The sequence below is a fragment of the Metopolophium dirhodum genome, chromosome 2 (genome assembly GCF_019925205.1).
Source record: "Metopolophium dirhodum isolate CAU chromosome 2, ASM1992520v1, whole genome shotgun sequence".
NCBI classification, from domain to species: Eukaryota; Metazoa; Arthropoda; class Insecta; order Hemiptera; family Aphididae; genus Metopolophium; species Metopolophium dirhodum.
This window is the reverse complement of record NC_083561.1, coordinates 651859-672389: the sequence shown is the minus strand read 5'-3', so window position 1 is coordinate 672389 and position 20531 is coordinate 651859. Positions and strand designations below refer to the sequence as shown.

Here is a 20531-nt window from a genome sequence, read left to right as displayed (position 1 = left end):
CATTGCACCGAATGCGTTTCAGAAAGAAAACTGTGCACATTAAAAAATAAAAATTTACGAAATATAATATTATTTGCTCCATACAAATGAAAAACTCCAAAAACACGACCGAACTACGTTTCGGTTTCGCGTGCTCGGGTCACGACTTTCCACGAGCATATTGCTCGCGCTGCTGAAACGCGGGATATTTCAAAATTTTAGCAAACGTGACCGTTTTCCCGTGCCTGTGCATTACGTTACCTGTACCGCGGGTGGTTGTCGCGAGTTACCCATGTACGGGTATACCATGGGTACACATCAAACGTGGTAGCGGTACGCGTTGCAGTCTTGTAGCGTGGGCGTTTCGCTCGCAGGTCAGGCGCGGTCGAGATGGAACGACTAGGTATATAGGTATATACCTACAACAGGTATCCTGTTCGTGGTAGTCAACTACGACCGCAAGTGCACCACGTCGTATATACCAGCTATGTATATATTATTATTATAATTTATATTGTGTGCATTATATTGCGGCGGCTGGCAACGACGTTCTATTATTGTATTATTATTGTTGTAGGTATACAGCATGCAGGTTCGGTATTGCGCTTATACGCGTTTTGTTTTTCACAAAAATATCCAGAAACGTATTATTATAATTATTATTGTTGTGATATTTTTTTGTTCTTACGAAATGTCGAAACGGAACGCGAAGTGTGCTTTTTCACCGGCGTTTCTTGAAACAAAAACCACTATATAGCGTATAGACCACCACCTGTAGTATCAAGGTATATATATGGTATATTATAGGTAATATAGTTTTGTGTTGCACGCCGCTATATTATAATATTGCTCAAAAGCAACGAAAGAAAATCATATTTTCGAATTCCGTTGAAACACAACGCGTTTGATAATATAATAATTATTATTATTATGTGGTAACGCGCACCTATACGAAACAAAATAAAAACTTGTTATGACGAAAATCGTATCGTTAGTCGTCACATATTATTATAATAATAATAATAATAGAAATTAGGCGTTTTCGTTGTTTTTCGACCTCCACCGTGCGGGCATATCTATAACGTTTCATCGATTTCAGCGTCACGGAACTGCGTTTGGTCCGCGTCAAATAACCTCCGAGTGCATAATATTATAATCTCGCGTGTTCAATATATCTCGTGTGCGATACTTCTCGCGAACTGCAATATATCTCCATTATTAACGTTGTTAAATATATCTCATTAAAATGATTCGTCGAGTTAAAAACGTTTCCACATTACCGGGACAAAAAGTTGTCAAAAAGTTGGCATCACGCGCGTTTAATGGCACACTTGCAGGGTCTCTAATGGTGAAAACGTCATGTACCTACATATTTGGAAATCAATAAAATTTTTAAAGAAAGAACAGACATCTCGGCGGCAAGAGGTGTTGCTCGTAGTACATGTACAATATTATTTTTAAACACTCGATATTGACTTAAGTTTGATTTTTTAGGTCAATTTCGAACAAAGTTCCACGAAAAAAAAATAGTTCTTGTGATGATAATAATGGAATGGCCATGAAATATAAAACCGAGATTTTTCAAATGATTATATTAGAATAAGTTTAACTGTAATTTGTCTTCTTATTAATACTGCATGCACATATTTCTGCTGAAATATTTAATTGAACTTAATTTATTTTTGGTCATACCTACACCGAAAGTTTGGTTTTCGATAGCGGTTGAAGCGCTGCAAAGAGTCCTTTTTTCCGTCCAAAAAGTGCTGGGCGCACATATTATGCGCGTATCCCCTGCATAACCAGACACTGAAATCTATACCATGGTCCTTATAAAACATACACTTTTGGTTACATCTTATATTCATATTATAACCTCCATGCATGCGTGACGCTTAAAATAAATCAAACCAAATAGTTTCTTTCATGAAATATTGTTGTTGTAGAATTATTGTCTAGTTGTTGCATAGATCCTTGCATTACCTTTATCGTGATCGATGAACACAGAGGCATGACAAAAAAATAGTATGTGTAGCTCGTGCGGGAAGGCAATTTCAGTTTTGGGCGAAATGCAGCCCTCGCCTGCGGCTCTTGTCGCCCGCGACTGAAATAGCTCACTTCCCGCCCTTGCCACACAATATACTATTAACTGACGTGTTACCAACAACTTTTAACCATTAATTAAATTTTTCTTATATTTCGAGGAACGGCATTGCACAGTACATGAGATTGTTTTTCGGAGGTATAATTTTTTGCAGCGCCGCTCTCCGGTCTGGTCTTCGAATGCAGTCGTTAGTTTAGTTCATATAATATAATAATATGCGCGTCGGTGTAATATTATGAGTTTTGCAGACATTAAAATATTATATATTATGTGCACGATCGGCCGGGGGAAAAGATATTAATTTTTATTTTGTCCACCTCCTCCGATCGAACCGGGTCCGGCGCGCGTGTACCAGGCGCGGTATAAGTCCGAGCACGTAATCTTCCAGCATATTGTGCATTACACGCGTTTGTGTAATACGCGTCTCTAAAGATTTATTTATTTAAAATAATAGAACATTGTGGGCCGAAAGCACCACGCCAAAGCGACGGGTTTCGTCCGCGGGAATACCCGTCGCCAATTTATTCGCAGAGCATACCGTTCGAAGAGAGAGAAAAATCACTTTCGATAACACTCAAGTGAGTTCACTGTGCCACATGTTATTATAATACAATGTGTCCCGGGGGGAAGTGACCGGCCGGTGTCATAATATGATAGTGTATACCTTAAGTTATGAAAAAAACCCCCTTAAAGGGGAGCGGGGCAGTTCTTTTAATTTTTCACAACTTTATTATTTTCAAAAATGCTGATTTTTTATATATTTTTTTTTATTTTGACAAAAATAGTTTTCTGATTGAATTGTGTATGTATTAGTTGATAGCAAACTAAAATGGCTTTAACATTTTTTTTAAAAATTACTGTAAAAAGTTAAATATTTTTGAAGATACGTCAGCAAAATATGTGCGGTAGGTTTGTTTAAAAAATATTAATTTTCCGATAGGTAACTAAAGAAATAAATGAGTTAGACCATCCCTTTAAAGGATCTTTTTTTCATAACTTAAGGTGTAAGTACTACCATATGACACCGGTCGGTAAATTCCCTCCGGGACACATAGTATAAAATTTTAAACAGCCGTCTAAGCTATTGTCTCAAGGTGTATATTATTCCAGATCGCGGACGACTCGCCAAACAATAATAATATGTCCAAACACTCTAAACGTCAGTCTAATATTTAGGTTAAGGCGTGTGTAATGCAATATTATAATATTAATATAATATAATTTAATTATGTACCCGCTTACGGAGACTACAACTGACTGAAAGGTACCTACGCGTGTTTATCTCGCGGCCAATAATATTGTTGAATTAGATAGGTACCCGAAACGATCTGTCCGATCGATCAACGAAAAGTTCATCTTTCGGATTCGGAACGAGTTTCGTGGCCGATCGTTTATCACTTTTTATATTTTTCGGTTTTCCTTTCCCCGTACGACACGCAATAATTCATATTAACTAATATTATTATGCAGTAGTACAACAACTGTAGTAGGTAGTAAAATGTATTTTTTTTATTTATATAAAGCCTGATTTAAAATTAAAATATATTATCTCCGTATTAATCATCGGAGATTGCACAAGAAACAAAGTACTAAAATACACTACATTACATAGGTAATATAAATACCTGCATATTATTGCAGACGGGTTCGGTACACACGTAATTTCTTATGTTTATGATATTATTTACAACCGTTTCGGTTTCATCAGTTCGTTTAAACTAATATCCAGTGCATTTTTATTGCTTGCGCGCATAAAACAAATCGGTATAACTACAGCTGCAATGCTGCATCATTAATACCCATGTATAATATTATTCTAGATCGCGGCGACTAATGTATGTTATAATCGTAAGTGTAAAATATATGCAGTAAAGTTATCTCATAATATAATACCTAAATGATTAACAGTAGCGCGGTCGACATCAGTTGTACCTATAATATACCTAGGTATATATTATAATATATTTAGCTGCTCCGAGTAATAAAACATTATAATTCGTTTTATCTTTATAAATATATTATATATTTATACCTGCCTTCGTGATTATAGACGTCATTTTTTGACCCGGCTGCCGTAATATGCAAGTCCGGTTAGGCGTGGCACTGCAACCCTAAAAATAAAATTTCGAGTTGACCTTGCACCAGGTCGCCCAACCATGCCCTTCTATATTATATTATTATTATTATTATCATAATGGTAAATTATTAACTTGAACTTATTATATATTTCACAAGGTTCGACGAGATTGCATTCAACTATTATAATACGAAAACGATCGTTTCCTGGTTACGGAAAACATATGTGCGCGTATAGGTAATGATAATAATATATTAATATAATGTACCTATAATTTTTATTTTAGAACAATAATTTATTATCGTGAAACACCGCGTGCTAAATATAGACGCAAACGATTAATGTTAACATGTACGTACGTACGAAAATAACGTGTGTACAGGATGTGACCATCCTGTATAAAATCGCGATTTATTCTCGTGAAGATTTCAAATAATAATAATATTATTGTATGTATTATAATAATATGATTTTATGTACAAACATAATAGTATAATATATTTTATAACGTAATATTATATTGTGTGGTACCTACATATATTTTCATTCGTTCGTTCGCATTTTCCTTTGTCTCGAACCACTGCTATAATATCGCGGCGGCCAAGCACATCCCATTTAGGTAGGTCCTATTTAAAGCGCTATTGAGGTCGATTTTTCCAGGTGCTATCACACGAAATCATATTCTTCAAAACGCTGCGTGCGTTTTACGAAAAGTCCGTTTTTATGGCCAGTGCTTTGAGCCCAATCTTCGGATTTTTTTCCCGTCCCTCTCACCCACCACCCCATCCACCCCCCTCACCGACGTCGATACACGGCCGTGCCACCGTATATATAAAGTGCGGACTTTTATCTCGCTCCGCCCGCGATTGTCGGTCATAAAGGACTAATAAATAAACGGCGTGGACCGGGCGTTTCTGGTTGTCAGCGTTAATAAGCGGCGGAGTCGCGTCCATATAATAGGCCGGCGATCATTATATTTTATATTATATTATATTATACGCACTATTACGTAGTGATCCATTTAAGTGGCCACAATGTCCGAGTCGATTTATGTTTTGAAAATAATAATATATTTTGAACAATATAGGTACAGTAATATTAGGTATATATGCGTATTATAACAAACAATTATATATAAAAAAATGATATAGCAACACTGAATAAGATAATAATTAACAAATGGTTTCTTTTTTTTTTTTAATAAATTCCAAGTAATGAGTTAGTCCCCGTGTTCACATGTATTTACCATATACATATCATATTCTACATACGATTATGATAATTTAAAAAAAAGTAATTTGTCGTGAAAAAATCTAAAAATAACATTACGATCAAAAAGTAAAAATTAGATTTATTCCTTAAATATCAATACCAATACCTACCTTATATTATATTATGATATTTTAATGGTTAAGAAAATTTATTTTTCTTTCGAAAACTTTTAAATATTTTACCCGAAAGCGGAAAAGTCAGTTAAAGACCGATCACTGCGTATAAATACACCGCCAACATCAATGGTCGTAAAATAAAACTTTATAGAAAAAATAGACTTATCGCGTTAATATATCATATTGTTATTATAATGAGGCGTCATCAAAAATTAATAAATCGTCGTCCACAAACTGCCCGAGAATAATAGGATGTCTCGATAAAAAAAATAAAAAAAAAATAGGCAGTCCGAGTCGTTATGACAATCAAACAACTGGTATTTTCTGATATCGTCGTACGTATATTATTGTAATCCAAGCGGAGGACGATACTTGCGATTCACGTATAAACCAGAAAATATGTCGACGAATACGACGTCTAGGACTAGGACTACGAGTAACAGTTTTTCGTCGTTCTTATCGACTAAAACGAGTTCAGATCGATCCCAAGTGAGTACGGAGTAACGACAGTATAATTATATTATATTATCGTCACGAATAAAATAATAATGATAATATTATATATATGTTGAGAACTGTACTACATTTTACGTATACTTAACTCCCGTGATTTTGTGTTTAGTCCTGTGCTGGTATTCGTTTTCATGAAAACGAGATTACGACCAAGCCGACCGACGTGTGTCCGGTCATTCCGTTGTCCGAAAGAGACGAGGAGATTTTGATCGTACAAAATCTCAAAACTCGAATCGGTAATATATGTGGTATTTGATGGTAGATAAAAACTGGTTTCAGTTTTCACAACACATTTGGCAGTAAAAAAAAATAATTAGTACCTAATTAAAATATAATATTTTGCAATTACTCACGATCGTGTAAATACGTAATTTCGATTTTTTTATTAGCTATATGTAACGGATATATCATAAATCTGGGTGTATTATAATATTATATTATTACTATCCACAATTTTCGACAATTATTAATATGACAAATAAACTGCATTTGTAATCATTACGATGATAGAACCCAATCACAATATCAGTGAGGCTGTCAATAGGGCAATAGCCAGGCACACAGAACGGGTCGATAGGCAAATTGAAATTGTTGAAAACAGATTTAAATCGATCAACGACGAGATAGAACGTAAAATATTGGAAGCTTCTCGAGCGTTAGACGAATCGCTGGACGTTATAGACAACTCGTTATCCGGTATCCTCGATGACCGAAAGTCGGTAAATCTTAACAAAAAATAAATATTTTACTGTTGTTGCAGTATAAAATTTAAACGAACGATTACCTTATATATATTATTATATTACGATCGTGTTCTAGGACGAATTTATCCGATTCGATTCGTTGCAAAAATGTTTTTTAGTCGTGAACGATTTGATAAACGAACGTAATCAGATCATTAAAAGTTTTATGGACGAACTGCACGACTTTGAAAAGGAAAGAACGGCGTTAATTAAGGATTGTTATCAACAGCACATGTTAGACGTCAAACAACTTTCGGAGGACTCGTTCGAGCGGCTCTACGAAAAATATCTCAAAGTATAACAATTATATTGTAATAAACCATTTATCGTGCGTACGGTGTTGAGTAATATTATTTCATTTGTCAACGCCAGAACTACAACACGATAAAATTAGGAAATTTTCGGACGTACGAAGACTTGCGATATAAACTATTACAGTGGAGTGGTACTCTTCATCAAGATTTCGTACTCAGAGCCTGCGATGTCAAAGCAAAAATTAAAAAAAATCTTGGAGAGAGTTTCAAAAATAAGTTGATGTGCGTTTCACTCGGTCGTAAATTTGTTTTTAATCGACCGATTATTTTATTTAATACTTAATGTTATTATATCAATAAAAACTTTTAGAACCGACGCTAAGACGATTATATCAGATACAGTTGAATACACTCAATCGACTTTGATTCGTTTTTTGAACGACTTAAACGAATTGTTTGACAAGTTAATGCGAATGTCAAAAAATCGTATGGACATAGCATTAATTTTAAAATGTTCAGATTCAATAAAAATTCATTTGGAAAAAATTGGTAAGTCGTTTTCTGCGTTATTTTCCGAAACAGACATATTTTTTCTTTAATATGACATGTTTACGGTTAATGAAAGAAATTATGAAATAGAAATATATTTTGGATCGAACGTTATTATTTTTATATGTAATGTAATTTATTGAATATTTTTAAATTAAATATTGCAACATTATTGTTTTCAACTACATACCTTTAAACTGGGAATAGTGCATTTTGCATAAGAACGCCTCTCGTCGTAGTATTATAAATTATAATATGATCACCGAATATTATTGTTTTGTTTAAAATGTGATTGATTATCAAATCTCAGATGAAATAAACGCAATGGCAATAACGTTACACAGCGAAGGGTTTGAAGCGATTAGATTGCTTTTGACGAGAACCTTGGCAGAGTTTGATAACACCGTTATGGGTTCAAACGAATTCCTCAGTTCCAGGGAATCCACGGTGATCAACGATGTAATGGTGACCGAAACAACGAAATTGCAACAGGAAAAAATGAAAACGACTTTGGAAGTCCAGTTGCTTTTGAGTGACGTTAAAAACGCGCTCAACGAAATCGGTGCTATACTTAGCCCGGTCATACAATTAATCTACGGTCACTCGGGACGTTTTATGAAAGCTAGGGATATCGTTTTTGTGGCTCTGGATACGACATTTAAGATCAACGATTCAGAATTAGATGTAAGTGATAATATAATGTCAAGTATATGTACCTATATCTCCTATACTATCAAAATCATACGCACGAAACTCAAAAGGTAATATATATATATTACAATGTTGTAGAGGCGTAATTGCGGGGGATCAACTGCCCCAACTGAAATTTATGAAACCTATAAATAAATTCTAACTGCATATTATAGTAAATAAATTTCACGTTTCTCTTGTTGTTTAGTACCTACCTAGGTTGACGCGTATTATCAACGCTATATCACATTATCTAGGTTACAAAACTATAATATATAATTTCATGAATACCTACAGAATTATCATCACATTATTTTTTTTTCTAAACAAGTTATATTACACCTTTTTTAATGAACTCTACGATATACCTACTTAATATTATTTAACGATATCGGTTATATACTTACCTACGATTTGTTACGATGAGTTTTAAGACGTCTTGTGTAACGACAAATAATTAGGTATGGTAACAATTTTGGTGAATAAATTATTTTACCCCATTTCATCTATAATACATAATAATATAACATACTGATGGTTTTATTCGTGTATAGATGTTAGAAGACAGTTTTTGCGCAGAGTTGAACACGCTAGTTCAAACGTCTGACGAGACCGACGTTAGAAAGTTTGAACTCAAGTGCATTAACGTATTGAATAATATTAAAGACAGGTATAGTTATTTTCGAAATGTGTTTTAATGTGTAACTCTGTCCATTATTTAACCTTACCTTGGAAAATATATTTAAAAAAAAAAAAAATACTTACCTACTGTTAATAAATATTTTTTTGACTTTTTATTGTAGTAATTAGGTTAATACGACTCAAGTACAAAAATAAATAAAATAAAATGTATATAGTATAATATATTTCATTATATATATATGTAATATTATATATTTTTTTTTTAAATGATCAATTTTACACGTAATATATACATATAGGTAACATGTTTTGTTCAAAATGTTCATACGCCTAACATATACAGGTTATAGAAGGCCACAATATAACTAATAATTCAATTGTATAACATTTTATCATTTGGAAGTTATAAACAACATACGTCTTTAACATAATCATTGTGAATTCAATTGAAATTTGAAATTACGATTCATAAAATTGTTACCAAAAAAAATAATTAAACACCAAAAATATTCATTACTATAATAATCAGTATTTAAAATACAATAAATTGAAATACTGTATAACAAATGTATAAAAAATAAAGTATTTGATTTGAGTACTTTTACTTGAATACCTTATATCAATGCATAATATAGGATACAAGTCAATCGAAATCTCGAGATGGAGGTCATATCAGACTACATTGATCTAATTTCAACAGAATTAGACGTGGATAGATCGGAAGTTGAAGTAATCATCAACTTGTTTCCGGAAAGTATTAAACCGTTGCCAACATTTAATGACGCTATGGAAGACAAGAGTTGGTCAGCGTCCATCAAAACATCGATTACGTCATTTGATACTACCGTGAACTATTTTTATCATACGTTAGTATACCTATAGTATTAAAATATTTAAAACATGATCTGAATATTAATGTTGTCAAATTATTATTCAATTTTTTCACTTGCGTAGTATTTATGAACGATTGTGGGCGTTTGTATTGGAATTAAAATCACTGGATTTAATGAATAATGAACTGTCGTGGACCAGTATGTTAGAACAGGGTATTGACGAACGATTTAATGTAGCAGAACACTTACTCCAAATCCGGACCATTAGAGTGCAAGAGGGGTTCGCAAAGAATAGAATAGACGAAATCGAACAACACAAAAATCTTTTCGCGGGGCACACGAAAGTAATTTCAGAAAATCTCATTAGTCACATGTATTTTATAACTATACTGATAAAAAAAATAATAAAAATCGTTTAGGCAGCTCTAGAAACGAGTAAAGACTTAAAACATAAGACAAATAAACTATTAAAGGAATTTGATTTAAAGAAGACATCGGTACTTAAAAACGTCGAAAAAATTAATGCATACGAATTGTCGATAACCGAGTTAACTGAAACAATGAACGAACTAAAATATCAAATTTATTTGGTGGCTAGTGAAATAAACGAAAAGTATAAATCACATTACAACGATATCGAGTCAAAATACCAAACGATAGAAAATTCAACTTTGGAATTTATGAAGTCTATTAAGTAAATTTATAATTTACCTAAATCCTTCAACAAGTTTACTGATAACAATTTAATTTAATTAAAAAAAAAAAAATCAACCCATTAAATTTGTTAATAGAATGTTCCCAGAAGGCGGAAATTATGGACACGAAGAAGCTATAAATACTATTCATATGTTAAAACATTTAAGCCGAAAGATGGTTCACAAGCAAACTTCAATATTAAAGAAATTAAAAGAAAATAGTTATGAATCAGTAACTGATATCAAAGCGACGCTTCTTGAATTGATAAAACCGTAACTATGTTATTTTATATATATATATATGATGATATTTTAATCGTGCCTTAATTTTCTTAATTATCTATTATAGAGTCGAGATTGAACTAGACAAAAAAATATTCAAACAGAAATATTACTCAATTTACAAACTTCTGAATGTCACTGTGGGTCAAGAAATTTTAAATTTAGAAAAAATTTTGGATTCTCTACACACGAAATTAAACGTTGCTAAAAAAACGTTTGAAAATAATGACGTTGTAGAGTTGTCAAAATGTTGGTCAGAAATATTGTCGGAGACAAATGCCTTTATCGATTTCGTAGTGGAGTCATACAAGGACATACGTAAGAAATACTTAACAGAATATAAGCGCGACAATGATGTACGAAATTCGTTTTAAAGAGGCTCTGCTTAAATATAATGTCAAAAAATCTATATGGAACACAAAATCCGATGTGGTGTACTTGTCGACGAATATCGCAGCGAACTCTAAACATACGTTTATTAGAGGAAAACTTCAATTTTACGACTATTGCAAGACCATAATCAGCTGCAGCGACGAAACCGTAACAGACAGACCTAGGTTTTTGAAAAACGTCTACTCAGCGATATTTCATTACGCGTCGGAATCGCAAATTAACGCTGCGGTAAATTTTACAATATATAATTATATGCCTATATTATAGTGATTGGACGTAACACTCGTAGTTACCTATATGAATAGGCAGTCGGCTCGTTTTAAATTGTAACTTTAAGCGCCGTTATAGGACTTATCGATGACCGAATCGGCTGACAACACTTGGATCGACGAGGAACCGAATACGGTGGAGTTATACGCCGAAATCATGGCGGAAGTAGTGAAAAACAGCAGGGCCACTGCGCTACAGTCGGAGTTAATTTGGATATTGAAACTATCAGGTTTGATTAGGCTCGTTAATAATATAAATTATCGCTACAATATATTTTTTTATCGTGATACGTTATAGTACTTATGGCCGGGGGAGGGTTTTTTCTTCAGAATTTTTCGATTTAACGACCGACCTGTACGCGATGGAACGCAAGTTCAAAAACGTCGTGCTGGCGACGTACCACGAGGAATCGGTGACCAGTTTGGACGAGGCGTCCGGCGCGTTTCGGCTAGACACCGAGGCAGTCCAAAAGCGACTGAAGACCGCCCGACAAGAGTTTCATTACAAATTGAAACCGTCACACGGCCATCCCCGTAACACCTCGAGATTGGAGTCGCTGATGGCCGACTTTCAGAGGTTTAATGCCGAGTGTGCGAATACGTTGTCCGGCACTTGCGACCGGATCGAGGTGAGCGGACCTCTTTTTCGGCGTCTTGCCCATAGATGACGTATACATGGATGGGATATACCATGTATTAAAGTGTGATCGAAGAGCATCATACTAGTTACCAAAGTGGTTATAGGTACATAATATAATCAAGTTGTGGTATCATCACCACCGTGATAAGTGATATGTGATATGTGATACAACACAATCATGTATATACCATTTTAGTTTGTACTTTGTTGTAGTAATAACTTGACAATACTTTTTTTTTTTTTTTTTTTTAATTTTTATTAGATGATATACAATCTATACACAAAGGCATAATAAGAATATGTGCTATAATAAGTTTGAACATGAAAAAGGGTGAGGGAAGAAGCCATCCAGTGATCGCACTTCCTTTTGCTTAAATATATTCATATATTATTAGATAAGAATTTTTTTTTTGTTAATCATTAAGAAGGTCTCTACTTGACAACACTGAAAAATTATTAGGTACCTAATTAGAATAGTCAACAAAAATAATAAAACAAATATATAATATTGAAATTAATTATTATATTAAAAAATCAGCAGATGTCGGGTTGATAAAAAAATATATTTATCATAAAACAATATCTATAACCATAACGGTTACTAGTAGACTCTTCGATCGCAGTATACCATTCAGTATATTAGGTATAGAAATATCCTAACCAGTAACCATGTATAAATTACCTACGGTCTCGCCCCCCATACCATCAGCCATTAGTTATATATAAAGTCATGTCTTCAATGTCCTATCAGATTGGCCTCGAGAAAATCGACAAAAACTACGACGCTATGTGTCCAAAAGACGTTTTGGAGGCGGCCACGTTGTACGTAAAATGTTTCGCAAAACTCAAAACGCTACTGGAAAACATCAACGATTCAACATCAGCCACAGCCAGTGAGTGACATCGCTTTTAGATTAATATTTGGCAGGCGTGATGTCGATACTCATCATGTTTATTTTTGGCTGTATACCTAATACATAATAGCAATTTAAAAGATCGCATGTACTTTAGGTATTGGGTCTGGTGATTTGCCGGAATCTCTGGCCAAACCTGGCGTCGAACAGGCCATCAGCAACATGAAAAGCCATCTACGGACAAAATCCGGCATCATCTTTTGGCCGGATAACAGTCAGTTGTGGTCCCACAACGTTCAAGTGAGTGCAAATCACGTATTCGATCTAAAAAATAACGTAACCTAGAATAGGATCATTGCCATTGCTCCTGGGTCAGTAACACAAACATTTTCGTACCTATTTTTTAATTTGACAAAAAAAAAAACTAATTTAGAATTTAAAAACGACTGGACATTCTTAGTTTGCGCGCGTTACAGTAATCTACCATTATATGGAAATGTCTAATAACTAAACTTTATGGTATAATATATGCGCCCTAAAGCTCTCTATCGTGACTGCGGGACGAGGGAGGACCGCCGCGCGCGTTTTGCTCCGGAACTCAACATTTGAAAATCCACCGCTGACGAATTATGTAATATTAGTGTCATGTTATTAATTATTACAGTTATTATCATAATAATAATATGTGCATTGTGTAGCAGTAACTTTGAGGAAGTCGACGTCGACGCTTCGCGTTTGCCGCATAATTATTCCACTGCGGAGACATTTTAATAATAATAATAATATATAATATACAGCGTAATACGATATTGTAATATATACACACGACTGCAGTAACACGTCATAGTTGTGTTTTTGGCCGGAAACGGGCTGAACTCGTGCAAGGGCGTTTGCATAATATCATATATGTACGACTGGTAATGGGTGGTAATGGGTGGTAATGAGTGGTGGTGCCGGGTGCCCCGGGTGGTGGCGGTGGTGGTACATATTTTCCTCGACTGTTATATATGTTATTAAAATGCCGAGAACTGCTCTGTGCAGTGCACATAATTGTTGTTGTGCGAAATTATTACAGTTTATGCCGATGACGTCTATTGCACACGCCGTTCATGTGCATAATTTATACGGCTCGTACGACTTGTCGACTTGTAATAATAATAATAATAATAATATTCGAGTATGAGTGCGAATAACGATGAATTCGAGTCGTCCGTTTCGGCCAGTGAACCATGTACGTCGTCGCATGAATAACTGGAAAAGCCAGTGGACATTTCACGCTGTTGTTTAAAAGATCCGTTTATTGTCTGCAGTAAACGTTTGACACAATTTTGAACGTTCGAGACAATAATATAAATACATTTTGTTAATCCTCCGCAGCAAAGCGTATTTTTTTTTACGAGCGAGACACTCGAATAGGTGGTTGTATTCATACAATAAAGGTATACGATCGTATAAATTCGGAAAAAAATATATCAAATATTAATTGGCCGCAACTGCAGCAGGTATCGATAGTGTACCTATACTAGCTATAATATGCTGTACACGTAAATACAAGTGATCAAAATGTATATATCCTTCGGCGTGAGACTGTGAGAGCATAATATAACATAAAAATAGGTATACAATCGTCGGTTCTAAAAATACCTTTCATTAATGAAAATTAATGTGGTGTGCCCCGAAAACAAAGCGAACGGTGTTCGAAAATAAAGTTGAGCAACAAAAACGTGTTATTGCTTTACTACGCGTCTATATAACATTATAATATGCGCTGTGCTGGTGTTGCCCAAAAACCGAGTGTGTGTTCCGAAAGACTCTCTCGCGGTTTTTACGAAAATCGTCTCGATATAATAGGTAATAATAATACTACGACGATTGTACCTACCTAGCTATTTGCATTGTGTTTTTGGTGTTTGGTTTTTTTTTTGTTTCGCGCGAGCCGTGTGACTTTTTTCACTTTTGCAATTAAAACATAATATTATTGCGATCAAGGCAAAACAAACCGCGTATTATTATTATTATTATTATTACGGTGACGCAATCACGAACGCGTGGTATATTATGGTATATACCTATTTTATAATACATACTATTACGACCAAGTATATCGACTATCATCGTTATGATATTGGTAATACGCTCGCCGCATATTATGACCGATTGTGTAAAAAATATAATATGCGATCTTCTTGGCCACGGTGAAGGTTCACACGATTACGTATAGTATCGTATTATTATTTGCTGCAGGTGTTTTCGAGACTCTGCCGCGAACGGTTCGGTGACGTCCAGACGTTCAGTGTCGTCGAAAAAGCGAAAATGGTCGACTGGGCCATGGCATTCGTCCGGGACGTGGAACGAGTGAAGGAACTCAACAGCCAATACGTTACCATCTAGGTATATACCTGGTACATGACTAGTGCTTACCTATATAATAATAACTGCCCTGCAGCGGCGGGTTGCACAACGATGAGAGAGGATCGGTGATCGTATTGATACAATATTATATCAAGCAATCATTGCACCCACGCTTATTGTATATTATAATATGTAACCCACCTCGACGTTTAAGTCTTAACCTGCAGGTGCATAACAAAAAAATATTATACTTAATACTATATAATACTATAATCATTTTGAATATTGTAATTATTATGTTTTTAATTGCACTCGTCGACATCGATTTTACTCAAACAATTACACCGGTTCGGTTGGAAACAAAATACAGATTAAAAAAAAAAAAAAATTTTCCTAACATTTTCAAACGCATACTATATCAAATCAAAACGTATATTATCATTTATCAACCAACGGCTTTGTAACATGACTTGAACGCCAATTATTATACATAAAACCGTTATTATAATTTGCATCAAAATTATAGTGTAACACGAGTGCCAATATAAAATTGTATATATATAAGTATAGTACGTGATATAAAAAATAAATAAATATCATTTGCTTCAATATAAGAATTTTATAATATCAATAAATAAACATTGAATAAGTAGGTAGATACCTACCTATATACTAAATAATCTAAATAATATTATATAAAAGTAGTAAAATGTGGATAAATAATTGCTATTAGGTAGGTACTATAACGTGCCAAATATGTAAATATTTTTTTGCAAGTTATAATCAATTAGGTACCTATAATAAATAATATCTATTAGTTTACCCGTACATTAATATTGTACACTTATAAATTGTAATACATTTTTTGATTCGAATTTAACGTTTAACGGTATATAGTTCTAAATATCTGAATGAAACACCCAGTATGGTAGATAATTTTGATGCATTTATACGACACTATGTTGTATTTATTTCTTATCTCACTTTGGTGCTCGTGTCAACCGCTTCGACCGACACACATCGCGACCAATATATACCAGTTTTCGACGAGAAGTCGTAATCCTTCAACACGCCACTACACAGCGCGTTTACAACCGTGATCCGTTGAAAAATATTTCGTAAAACCAATAATATTGTCATCACCAGTGTTGAGACTTATCTAGATAAATTTATCTAGATAATTATCTAGATAAAAAATTACTCATCTATTATCTCATCTAGATAACTATTGTGCCATTTATCTATTGGTTATCTTAGATGACAAATTTAGTTATCTAGATAAATTTATCTAGATAAATTAATTCAAATCATATTATACATTTTCATGAATAATATTTTTTTTTTTTACTAAGATTGTTCTCACAGAACTCTTTCCAATTGTTCCCATGTTCTACTAGCAAATTGTATTAAGTTTAAACGTTATTTTATGAAGATTTCGACAACATAACCCTTATTGGCAATTTGGTATAGATAATAATTAATAGATGTGAAATGTATAGTCTTAGTCTTAACTAGCCGCTACACAAAATAATATTATAATATTATCGTAATTTTATTCATGGTATCATTGATTATAATTTATAAATACTAAGGATCCGGCCACCGATCGGTAAACAACCGTGCCATCCATATATAAATACAGTCAAATTCGCGTAATTCAAAATGCATAATGCATAATTCAAAATCTTGAAAAACGATTTGATTATTTATTTAACTTAAACAGTTCCAAGAGTAAGGCATTTATTATTGCATCAATAAGCCACCCAAAATTTAAAATGAACTGGGTACCAATAAGATATAAAAATTTGTGCAGAAATTTATTTGTCAGTGAATGTAATACATTAAGTGCTGTTATTAGTTCAACTCCAAATTCTGGTTCATCTAGTGAAGAAAATAACGAGAGTGATGATGACAACTTTTATAACAATTTACTAGAAAATTGTATTGATGAAAATTTAAACGAATCTCAATGCACCACCGAAAAAAGAAACACCAATTTAGCTGGTATTCAAAGTTCATCATTTTTAAACTCAAAAAATAAAAATTTAATCATGTTAGATTCTTTCTTTATTGTAAAGAATGTATTTTTAAAATATAACACATCATTGCCATCATCTGCTCCCGTAGAAAGATTGTTCAGCGGAGCTATACAAGTCTTAACACCACGGCGAAATCGGCTAAAAGATACTACATTTGAAAAGCTGCTCTGTTGTAGATGTAACCTTTAGAATAATATATTTGGTTAGCTACATAATATTATGTAATAAATTATAATTATAATTATTTTGTTTTTTTATTTTAATAAAGATAATATCGTTTTTTTTTTCTATTCATTGTTTTTGAAGAAACATAATAGTCAACAATTATTCTCAATAAAATGTCTACTATAAAATATAAAATAAGTAAAACTTTGTTCCAATAAATTAAACAAATAAACTAAGGTAAAAATAAAAATACTTAGGTACTAGCTACAAAAACATTAATTGTAACTATGTACCAGACACCTATTGACTTGTGACTACTAACTATAAGTTAGTTTATGTTCACGTAGGTAAAAAGGAAGTAGGTACATCTATTATTTAATTATATTAATGTAATAATTATTCTTTTTATCTATAATATTATCTAGATAAAACTTAGATTATCTTCATCTTATCTAGATGAATGTAAAATGTAGTTATCTTTATCTGTATCTAGATAAATTTCCATAAAATTATCTGTATCTTATCTAGATGAATTTTTCGTTATCTATTCTCAACACTGGTCATCACGTTATCTTGACAAAGTCGATCAATACTGCGTACTCTTATACATAATATTTATCAATTATAGTATGTCCTATTACCAGTGGTCAAATTGAAAAAAATTAAAGAAGATTAGGTTATCAAAAAAATTAGCTTCCCCTGCAATGATTATCAACTCGACTTAACTTGAGAGGCAGCCCCGTATTTCAGGCAACCACCGTACTCAAAATATTTATTAATTTTATCACAATATAATAGTATGCCTGTAACGACTACTTATGCGCAATTAAAATTAATATTTTTGAACAATAGTCATTTATTTTTTAATTCAATACAACTTTAATTAGTTGGATGTATACTTAAATTATATTTCTTAAATATTATACTCCATTGCTGTAATGTTGCAATATATCATAATAATAATAATAAGCTGTATTCATCAAACTGAATTTGACTATCTTATCTAATACAATTTTTCAAAATAAAAACTACATTTCATACACTTCTCACGCAATAAAATATAATAAGTATTAAAATATTACCTTTTTTCTCATTTTATTTCAACTTTTCAACCTTTTCTCCAATAATGTACCTATTGTACCTTATCATAACAGAAACCACCCTTAATTTTATTCTCCAGAATGGTTTAAATATTTAACTGCATTACTCGAGGTTTACTGCACGTCACTGTTCGTTTATGTAATTATTATTATTATTTTTTCATATTTGTTTTTTCTTCTCGTATTTCGACTCCCTCCGAATAATAGTCGAGACACAATCATTTCTGTCAAATCCTATGCACATATAAATTGTATTATAATATTACCACAATAATAATTGTATTGTAACTATTGTAATTATTTTTGTGTCGTGCTTATTATCATTACAGTCCCTCGATGATTTCTCTGTCCACGCAGTTTCAGTTATCATCACTATATTATAGTCAAGATGGGTGTCCATCTTTTTACGCCACTTTATAGTACACAGCTGCAGCAGCTATAGGTCAAGGTGTACGCCATATTATTATTATTATTATTATAACGATAACATACACTATTATGTCGTTCTGGAATTGCGGACACAATTTCGTTTTTTTGTCATAGTCGTCGTCGTTAAGCGCGTACGTGGAATTGGGTCGTTAATGTACTTTTTCCACATGTGAGAATACTAGAAATATTTACGACTGTTGTAAAAAAATAAATTTCACCGACCTCCGGGGCTCCGGCGCGTTTAACTTCGCGTCCGTCAATATATCAATACATTATACAAGAGTGGATATAAGACGAATATGTTAATATTATATCATAATATATAAGAAGGTGTATATAATATAATTGCGTTTTACTCAATCGAAACTGCAATGATGATCGGATTCACAGGTAATAAAATCGTTTTCTCGTAAGTATAATAATATTATAAGGCAATGATTTCAATAATATTAGCTATAATGTACACGTAACAGTTTAATCACATACCTAGCTATGATACACCGACGTACATGATATTAAAATAATACTAGAACGGGCACCTATAGTATTGTTCTCGAATCTATACCATTTCCATAGAGCCGCTGCACGGTTCTCGACAGCTATTGTTTATTATTATTATTATTATTATTATTATTCCGTTATTATTATTATTCCGTAATTATTATTATTTATTTGTTTCGGGTTGGACTGCGTAGAAAGTGTTTATTATAATATTATTGTTTTACCCGTCGCCCTTCAGCCACGTTTCGATTTTATATATTTCGTATAATACGCTAACTATTGTTGGAGTACCGTTTATTTAACATAATATTCTATCATAATTTATAATTCATTTCAATATTAATTTATACAGTATTGTTATAATCTATATTTAAATACTTCACAAAAAAGCGATCGAATTATTTTAAGACTGCAGCTATGATATCATATAAAACGTATGAGTGATATATCTACACATTGATATATATTTGAGGGGTTGGTTGGGCGGTGAATGCTAGATTATATTATTTAAGAGGACGTTAAACCATCATGTGTATCGTCTCCATATTATGCAAACGTTTATAACATGGCAAATTCGAGTTCAGCCATAAAAAATTTTTGTCCCCAATCGTTATAGAATAAGGGTGAGTTGACTAATAATCGAATTTAAAATAAACAATATTATCTCTTAGGTTTTTATTGATATTTTAACTTTATAGCAAGTAATGATGCATTTTAAAATGATGATATTTTACATTATTATTAGCTTGTTTTAAAATAAAAATATCAATAGAAACTATATGCTCTATATAATATAATTCTATGGTATAATTAATTTTGAGAATAAAAACAAAAGGAATCTTCTGATCGCAAATTTGCTATGTTGTACCGCGAAGTGCATGTAAATTCCAACAATTTTCAGGTTGTCGATTTTAGGGTCAGATTTATAACGTGATTCCATCGGCATGTTTTTTGATCTGAAAAAATAAATGTAAACTCCACCGGTACTATATTAATGTAAACTCCAACAATATTATATAAAAAAAAAAAAATTATGTACGATT

The 20531-nt window shown here is 32.8% G+C and overlaps 1 protein-coding gene across 1 annotated transcript; it reads left to right on the top strand.

Moving 5' to 3' along the window:
• Positions 1 to 11770: 11770 nt before the first annotated feature.
• Positions 11771 to 15293, top strand: LOC132938239 (uncharacterized). Its single transcript, XM_061004956.1, has 4 exons — positions 11771 to 12037; positions 12800 to 12941; positions 13060 to 13202; positions 15147 to 15293. The coding sequence occupies exons 1-4, from the start codon at positions 11771 to 11773 to the stop codon at positions 15291 to 15293; spliced, it is 699 nt and encodes a 232-aa protein (XP_060860939.1).
• Positions 15294 to 20531: the final 5238 nt, after the last annotated feature.

What these genes read in the sequence shown, in the direction of transcription:
- LOC132938239 (XM_061004956.1), top strand. Translation starts at nt 11,771, where the DNA reads ATGGAACGCAAGTTCAAAAACGTCGTGCTGGCGACGTACCACGAGGAA. An exon ending in GCACTTGCGACCGGATCGAG is followed by an intron (nt 12,038 to 12,799) that starts GTGAGCGGACCT and finishes ATGTCCTATCAG; the next exon opens with ATTGGCCTCGAGAAAATCGA. An exon ending in TTCAACATCAGCCACAGCCA is followed by an intron (nt 12,942 to 13,059) that starts GTGAGTGACATC and finishes CATGTACTTTAG; the next exon opens with GTATTGGGTCTGGTGATTTG.